At 49.8% G+C, this 8,696-nt stretch overlaps 1 protein-coding gene across 1 annotated transcript in view; it reads left to right on the top strand.

Moving 5' to 3' along the window:
- Positions 1-1,595: 1,595 nt before the first annotated feature.
- Positions 1,596-8,696, top strand: part of LOC121202498 (protein piccolo-like) — a 21,455-nt gene continuing 14,354 nt past the window's right edge. The window contains exons 1-2 of the mRNA XM_055512017.1: positions 1,596-1,877; positions 7,686-7,715. Coding sequence (XP_055367992.1) covers positions 1,856-1,877; positions 7,686-7,715 — 52 coding nt within the window. The 5' untranslated portion in view covers positions 1,596-1,855. The remainder of the gene's footprint in view (positions 1,878-7,685; positions 7,716-8,696) is intronic.

The following is an 8,696-nucleotide window of genomic DNA, read 5'->3' as shown; positions in this document are numbered from 1 at the left end:
TGTGTAGTTTGAGTTTCTCTACGAATAAGGCACATTTACAGTAACTAAAGAAGTTTTCTTTCTGGCGTGGATCATTACAGTTAAGCTTGTCGTATCAGTAACCAAATAGAACCAGATCAAAAGGCCGTGAGCCTTTTAAATGGAGTGAGTAAAGGGGACGAGGTCTCCAGCCTCGGTCCCGGGCCCCTGGGTCCCGGGTCCCGGGCCTCTCGCTGCCAGCCTGCTCTTCATCCCAGGTGGGAACTGCTACCAGGACGATGCCAACCCTCGTGGCCGAGTCCCATCACGGCTGCGTGAGGCAGGAGAACAACGCAGGGCTTGGGAAGTTACCGTTAGCTCCCAGCTCCCGGACCAGGCCTCAGGCTTCATCACCAGACCTGCTGCAGTCTTTATAAATGCGCTGTTCTAGCGTGAGGATTCATTTTAACTTTGGAAGTCCATCACGATTTGGCACTAAGGTTAAGTGTAGTGTGTGAAGTTGGTTCTATTGGGGATAAAGGCCTGTGTTTCGCCTTTTCACTTAATTAAGATTAAAGCCCACTACGTCCACTTACTAATCTTGTCATTTCAGGTGATCTCTGAGGGTGAGCAGCGCTGAATTAGAATTTGAGCCACAAGTCGTCAAATAAAGTCATGTTTTACTGCATTGGTGTGGAAATGAAATTTGCCTCGATAGTGACGTTTTGCAGACGTCTCCAGCCCAGATTTAGGCCTGTTTATGCAGATGAAGGTGATGCGAGTCCAGCCTCTATCGACTCTGACACTTTTCTGGTGTTTCACGTAAAGCTTTATAAACAGAAGTTTTTAAACAAATCTGTGGGTGATTATTTTATCCAGTTTTTTATGGACTTTTTAAAATTTAATCACTTCCACCTAAGATATCATTAAAGCTGGTCCAGAGTTTAGTTCATGCTGGTTGTTTTTGGCTGCATTCTTTACCAGGGTTGCATTCACTGACCCACTCAAACATCAGGCACTTTGTGTTACCAGCATCTATACTGTTTTCTGTTTTCGTGCATGTTTGTGATTTTCCTACCTCGTAGCTGAACCTTCTTTCACTGTAAATCAACTCCATGTGGCTGCTTCATGGAACCTTGGCTCAGACAGTTTGTTTTCCTGGATGTACAGCTGCTCTCAACACAATAATACACAGTACAGTATTGACAGGAGCAGACATCTCACAAAATGTAACAAAGTACTTGTAGTTATTTTTATTGTATGAACTGTTACAAAAAGGTAGAAACCTAAATGTATCCACTGACCTATGGCGTTGTACCAACCACAGTCACATTAAACTACTGTTTAAACTTCATAATATATATACTCTATGGAGTGGAGTCATTTTTCTAAGATTTCCATAATTAATTTTTAGGTTAAATTTATCATTAGTTCTAGTTTGTGCCCTTCATTTAGCATTTTAATATTATTTATATTATTGCACATCCAAAGTCCCACAAAAGTTCAGGTTGGATGAATATTTTCCACATTTCTTTTTTCAATCTACCAAACGTGCACATGTACAAGTTGCTGCCACTGTGACCAACGTGCTCACAAAAACACACGCTCCTGTCGTTCCGGCAAATTCCCACATTCACCTCAGTCCGTGAATGCCGCACGAGCCTCCCCGCTCCTCCGGATTTCAGCCGGTAGTCACTCGGCGTCTGTCAGTCACCGCCGTCCTTTAAACCCGCAGGACCGCGCGCGTCGCCACCTGCTCGCAGCTCGACAGGTCGGTGGGCGCCATGAAGCGGCCAGTGGCCGAGCACGAGCGGCCCGAGTGACGGGAGCAACAGGCAACTGGGCTCAAAGTCCCGGAGGCTCGCGAGGAGGAACTGTTGCACGAACCCCCGCTGAGATGTCTCTGCTGTGCGTCCGAGGTAAGCGCCGCTCCGCAGCTGCACGAGGACGAGCAGCGCAGCACAGACGGCTTTAACTTTCTGTGTCACATGCACGGTTAATGTATGCAGCAGGTGATGATGATGATGATGATGATGATGAAGAACTTTCTATCCGCGTCTGTAGATTTACAGTCAAGTGTGACGGAATAACGACGTGAGCAGGTGAACAGGAAGCGTGTGTGTGTGTGTGTGTGTGTGTGTGTGTGTGTGTGTGTGTGTGTGTGTGTGTGTGTGTGTGTGTGTGTGTGTGTGTGTTAGTGATAGTCCTGTTGTTTCCTGGCTTTTAGTTGGTTTGGATCAGTTTATTACTGAGGATCTGGTGTCAGACTGCATCATTCTAACCATGTTGATTTGTAAACATTCAACCAACAGCACATTGAAGGTTGTTCTGTCTGAAGGCACAGATTTTCCCACTTCTGACTTTGAATATTGATTATCGATAACCTGGAAATGTGCACTTCTTTACTTTCATGGTTATCGTGTGTCATCTGCAAACTGTGCAGTTAAAGCAAAAAGATTCTGTTATAAATGATAAAAGTCAACATTTCAAATGATGAAGGCGTCGCCCTGTGAGAAGCGGCCGCTGACTGTGCAGCAGCAGGTTGTGTTCAGACGACAACGCGCTGCTGCTGCTGCTGCTGAAAAGGACCGTGTGTGTTCAGACAGATAAAGTTAATTAACAGCTGCTTCTCGCTGCCACTACTTTATTTAACATTTTGGTTGGGTTCCAGATGACAAATTGCTCCGTTTCCACGGCCGCTGATTGATTTTCACACCATTAAAGCCGGTGAGTCTGTCCCCGGTTCTCGGCACGCGTTGTTTCTGGGTGCGAGCGGCGCCTGAAGCTGGAGGCCACCTCCAGAAACGGGTCCATTACAGGGTGATGAGATGAGATGGGGCCAGGGCTTGGGAGGAGGGGGGGGGGGGGGGGGGGCACTGGGCCGACGTCAATGTCAACCAGAGATTGATGGTCGGTAAAAACGAGTGTTTTGGAGCAGGAGACGCTTCTGTTTGAACCAAGGACGCTGCACCTGCGCTGGAGGAGCTGAGGTTCTGATACGTCACCAACGCGGTGGTGTTGGTCTTAATCTCATGATCAAACAGATAAAACCCACACGTGTTCACGCCAGCGCCGCTTTTCAGAGCTCGCTCTCTGTAAACAAAGCGCCTCCATTGTGTGTTTGGCTGCAGCCTGTTCAGCATCACACGGACTGTTTATCAGCCGAGGAGCCGCACGTGCTGCTCTGGACGGGATGGTGTCACCCCAGAGCCTGGGTGAGGAGGGGAGCGGCCTCCTCCAGGCCTCCTCCAGGCCTGCTCCAGGCTCGCTCCAGGCCTGCTCCAGGTTCGCTCCAGGCTCGCTCCAGGCTCGCTCCAGGCTCGCTCCAGGCTCGCTCCAGGCTCGCTCCAGGTCCTCTCCAGGTCCTCTCCAGGTCGGCTCCAGGTCGGCTCCAGGTCGGCTCCAGGTCGGCTCCAGGTCGGCTCCAGGTCGGCTCCAGGTTCCCCGTTCCTTGTGGAGTGGAGCGCCGTTTGATCCGCCCGCGTGGCGCCTGTCAGTCTGCAGGAGCAGAAGCTGAGGATGGGAGGACGCTCAGGCTCAGTTAGTTCCCGCACGCGGCTATTTTTGGACGGCAATTAGCAGCGGAATAAATGCACAGAGTGGTGCTACTGCGTCATCTGCCAGGTTTGAGTCAGAGCTGCTGTGATGAATCTGTAAATGTAAGCAGCCGTGGTGCGTTCATGGTACGTGCATGCCTGCATACGTGCAGGTGGGCTCTTCACAGGTTGCAGCCTCCCCTTGGTTCATGTTGGTGTCACGTCATTTTAAAGCGTGTTCAGGAGCTGATGTGGGCTCATGAGGCACCGGAGGCACCGGAGGCACCGGAGGCACCGGAGGCCAGAGGTGAGGCAGCAGAGGCATGAGCACACTGCTGGAATGACGGCCGGTAAAGCCTGGGCCGTGTGGAGGGGAGGGGGGTGGGGATGCAGGGGACTAATCCTCGCGCCATCTGCTGCTCTGCTGTTCTCTCTGTTGGACTGGACTCACGTGGGACCGAGCCTCCACTCACTCACTCACTCACTCACTCACTCACTCATTACTCTTTCGCTATGGTGCTACTTCCTGGCTCCTGGTAGGAGCGGCCTCTGACAGCAGCTCCTCACACCAAACCTCAGACAAGTCGGCCGCTCGTCTCAGGCCAAACTTGTTCTTACGTGAAATTCATTCTTGGGAAAGTTTGACATGAAAACACAGAACCAGAATCAGCTTTATTGACCCAGTTTGCACAGGACAAGCAGGAATTGGATTCAGTCCTTCTCCGTCTAATCGCATTCTTTAGTAAAGAATTATTTACATAAATGTACAGCACATTTGTAGGGTTGAACATTAAAGAGTATAATAATAATAATGTTTATTGCTTTGTTCTGTGTAGCAGAGCAACCAGTCACGTCCACAGAGACGGTTTCCAGCTTTTTCTTGCATTTGGTTTCGTTCCCTGTTCCTCCACTATGGTAAATGTGAGCGTTGTTGCAGGAATGAAGCTTTGAATCAAGGCTCAGGTGTTTTCTGGTTTAATCATCTGGGCCTCTCCTCTTCTTCCATTTCTCTCCTGGACTCCTTGACTCTCCTCTAATTGGCTCGTTATGATGGTGAGGCAGACGCAGCAGGTCGCAGCAAACCTGATTATTAATTCCTGATTACGCAGGTAATGTGAGGTAGAGACGCTGTGACGTAACCTCAGCTAATGCAGCTGCTGTGACACCTCATGCAACATAACATAAACATTCAGTTCAATGCAGTAACAGGAAAAGGTTTTATTACTTATTGTTTATTTGAATCCGACTTCTGTGGGATGTTGGCAGCACATTTGAGTAATAATCTTTCAACCTGCTGCACCTTTGTTAGTTATAGTGACTTTGTCGCTGTCATCTTCGCACACGCGTTCCACTTGTTCTCATTCTTTACGTCCTGTTGTTGTTTTGTGTGTAATGCTGACATGCTGCCAGGTCAGAGTCGGTGCTGCCTGAGGACAATGTGTCTGAGAGGAGCCGGGATCAAACCAACCATAGATTAGCACGTGGCCTGCTCTAACTCCTGAGGCACATCTGCCCCTTTAGAGAACGGGACGAGGCTCCAAGTACAGGACGCAGCAGAACCGCTCGATGCTAACGTGCTGAACGGGGCAGTGATCAGGAAGCACAAAGCCTCGTATGCAAAGGAGACGCATGAGGAGAGGAATGAAGCAGACACGCCTGCGCCTGCGCCTGCGCCTGCGCCTGCCGCTGGGCTGCAGGGCTGCAGGGGGCATCACTCTGCCTTGTCCAGGGCTGCAGGGGCTGGCTTTTAATGGGAGCGAGAGCGTGTTAATGGCTCGGTCACCAGGCTGCAGCTTCCACACACTCAGACGCACCGTGAGGCGAACCCTGCTAAAAATAGAGGCAGCGCCTGCCCGCTGTAATGGCGCTGCTCCAGCCTCCTGTTCGTCTGACTGGCTGATGTTTTACCCCCTTCGTACCTGCAGATCGGTCAAACGTGGGCCAGCAGGCGGATTCACTCCTGCACAACAGAGACGCCCAAACGCCTCTAATTCGCCTCTTGAAGCTTGTTTCCTGCCGCCGGCTTCAAAGCCAGACTTTCAAAGAGATCAAACCAGTGCCACCAGAGAAGCCAGTGAGAGTCCCCAGTCAGAGCTTCAGACCCACTGGGAAATGATACATAATCACTGTGGCTTTGAAGAAGTAACGACAGGTGACAACAAAGTCAGGCTGTAATGATGGAGGTCGTCTGGACGTTGGGTGCATCATTTTCCTCTCAACGCCTCCTCAGTACACAGCATGAAGACATCGTCTCGTGGAGGAGCCGGTCTCCAGGTCGTTGGACCTGCTGAGGGTTGGTGTGGATGTGAGCGGTGCCTCGTGGTTCTGGTCCAGTAGCTGCAGGATTAGCAGCTCTCAGATGATCTGATCTGAGAGCTGAGTGTGGAAACTCCATGTGCGGCGTCCGCGTTACAGATGTGAGGATGACACAGTCCTTCTCTCACCAGCAGGTTTGACCTAATCCACGACTCGTTACGTGAGCAACAGTCTGTCGTTTCACAAAATTAGACATTGTGCACTTTTTTTCAGATTCCTTTCACAAGCGTAAAACGTGAGCTGCTTTTAGTTGTGCCTGTAGCAGGAAGTCAGCGTTGCACTTTGCCGTTGGTTTCCATCCACAGTACAATGCATCAGGGTCTGCTGGGCTTCAGCCCTGCTTAAGGCATTAGCTGTGGGGGATTATCCCACCAGGCAAACGCTCGCTCGCCAGCAGCACGCATCATCTCATACAATCACTGCGGTGGACACGTGTGGGATATCTGCCCCGCGTTAATGCCTCTGATGAGGCTCGTCCTCCCTGTGGTCCAGAGGGTCGTGACCTCTGACCTGCTACTGCGGAAGACGTCCACTAATTTGATTTTAAGCGTGTGTGAAGCTGCACTCGTAGATGGGAGCCGGTTGTGTTTATGGTCCATTCATGGGACTGATCTCATGTCATGAGCTACGGCCATGGCTGTTAATTACAGGCTGCACCTAAAGGCACCATAGATGCAACTACATGTAACGAGGGTAACCGTGTCCCTGAATGCAGCACACGGGAAGCGAAGCCGACAGCCGCTAATACTTCATCCTCGGGTCTGGGTCACTTTTCTGGGAGGTGCTCTTTGATTTTGGGCTCTTAATTGGAAGGCGTGTTAATTTGCAGGCGTCTTGATGGACGGTGCCTCTCGCCTCCTCTCCAGCCTGAAGTCGCATCCGCCGCAGCCTCTTCCACAGGTGAAATCACAGCCTGCTTGGCTCTGGGCCAACGAGGCCACCGGCTTCCTGCCTGCGCCAACTGGCACCGTGACACACAATGCAAGCTGTGCTGACAGCCTGGACAAATGAGCCGGTCGCAGCCTCATCACATGTCGCCGCTCAGCGGGGACTGAATGAACAGATCGATCCCACCAACTGTGGCTGCGATGTAAACTTGATTTAAATAAGTGAATTACGCGCGTCACTGTTTGTGCTGCCTGGCGGTGAATCGACCCGAACGCGTCTCACTGAGGTTAATTGCATCCTGGACCAAAGCTCAGCACCCACTGGCATTTCCAGACACTGGCATTTCAGGACCCGCTGTCCTTTAACTTGCATTTGTTTTACATCACTGTCACCGTGTTATGTGAGTTAGAACATTTGACACATGTTGTTGTGTTGTTTCTTTATTGCTCACATGGACCACACCTCTCATTCTGAAGGAACGTTATCACCAACAAGAAAAGAAGACAGAAATCATCAAGAAACCAGCGAATACCGTGCCCTAAATGCAATAAAAAGGGTAGAAAGGCATTTGCTAAACATGTCCTCCAGCTTTAATAACCTGAGAACCTCAAACAATCAAGACTAGAGTTTGACGTATGAGAATGCGTTTCCTGTGAGAATCAGGAACCGACCGGTGAGAGGATGAATATCTGTGTGATCGATGCACTTGTCTTTCTGCTGCTCGTTCCATCCTGCTGCTTGTTCTGGGCAAATGTGATCTTGTAAAATTCTTAACTTATTTTCTGATTTAATGAGGTTTTGCTGATGCTTACTTTGACAGTCAGGTTTTATATTTTTTTTCTATTTAAATATCTTTAGGTTGTTCTTTATGCAAATTAGATCATCTACCGTTTATATTGAAGCTGTGCTGATTCGAGGGTTCACATTGTAAAATAATGTAGATGCTGAAATTATCACTCATCTGTTTTTGTTGTTCTTTTCTTCCAGTGAAAAAGGCCAAACTCCATGGACCTCCAGGTAAGAGCTCATCGGCCGTCTCATTCATTGTAAATAAATGTGCCTCGACTGTGGCCTCTTAAACTCTGTGATCCCTCCAGCTTCATTATTTCAGCACCTGAGGCATGAAGACTGACCGGAGCTTTTCACTGGGACAGACTGTTTGCTCCATTAACAGCAGCCTGGATGCTAATGCTAAGCATTAGGTGGTGTTCTACTCTTTGTCTCAGCGTTTCCTGTGAAGTACAGCAGTTCCGCCTCAGTAAAAAGTGAAGGTGTTTTCGTCAGTAAAGAAGCAGCCAGTTAAAGACGCCAACTCTCTCCCTTTGCGCCTCTTTTGCTTCGCTGGCTGCAGCTGTGTTCCTCCATCGTCTTCCAGGCGATGACGAGGCCAGAACAGCAGCCACGCGTCTCCGAATGAGAACTCAAGCTGGAGCGCAGAGGGAAATCAATGGCTCATTACAGACAAAGGGTCACCTGCTTTTCTCAAATGACAACATGTCATTCCGCCATAAAGGAAGCGACAGAGAGCAATCCGTCAGCGTCTTCGCGGGACAAAGACGAGCCCCAGATGCTGGAGATGATTTGTCACACGCTGCTGTGGCCTCTGAGCCTGGAGCAGCGATGGAGGATCTGATTGGTCCTCCCGGGGTCCATGAAGCGGGACGTGAGCGATGGCGTCGCTGCCGTCCAGCCGTGGCAGCGTGAGAGGACCCCTAATTCATTTATGGTGTAGTTTGTCTGAGTTACTGCTTCGAGCATTTCTCATTTGGCTTGATTTGCAGTTAAACTGATTCCAGATAAGCACGGCTGAAGCTTTAGACTCAGACATGAGAGCAGCTGTAGAACTCGTAGCTGGTTCTGGTACATGTGACGTATTGAGTGGTGGTGTATGTGGGGAAATCACGTGTCAGGTCAGATGTTCAAAAGAAAAGTAAGGTGTTCATGAAGTAGCACGACACCGAGGACACAGGAGCTCAGTCGTTCCAGTTTCACTGATAC

The sequence above is a fragment of the Betta splendens genome, chromosome 9, assembly GCF_900634795.4.
Source record: "Betta splendens chromosome 9, fBetSpl5.4, whole genome shotgun sequence".
In the NCBI taxonomy this organism is placed as follows: domain Eukaryota; kingdom Metazoa; phylum Chordata; class Actinopteri; order Anabantiformes; family Osphronemidae; genus Betta; species Betta splendens.
Note: the sequence above shows the minus strand (reverse complement) of the source record. Positions and strands in the feature narration are given on the sequence as shown.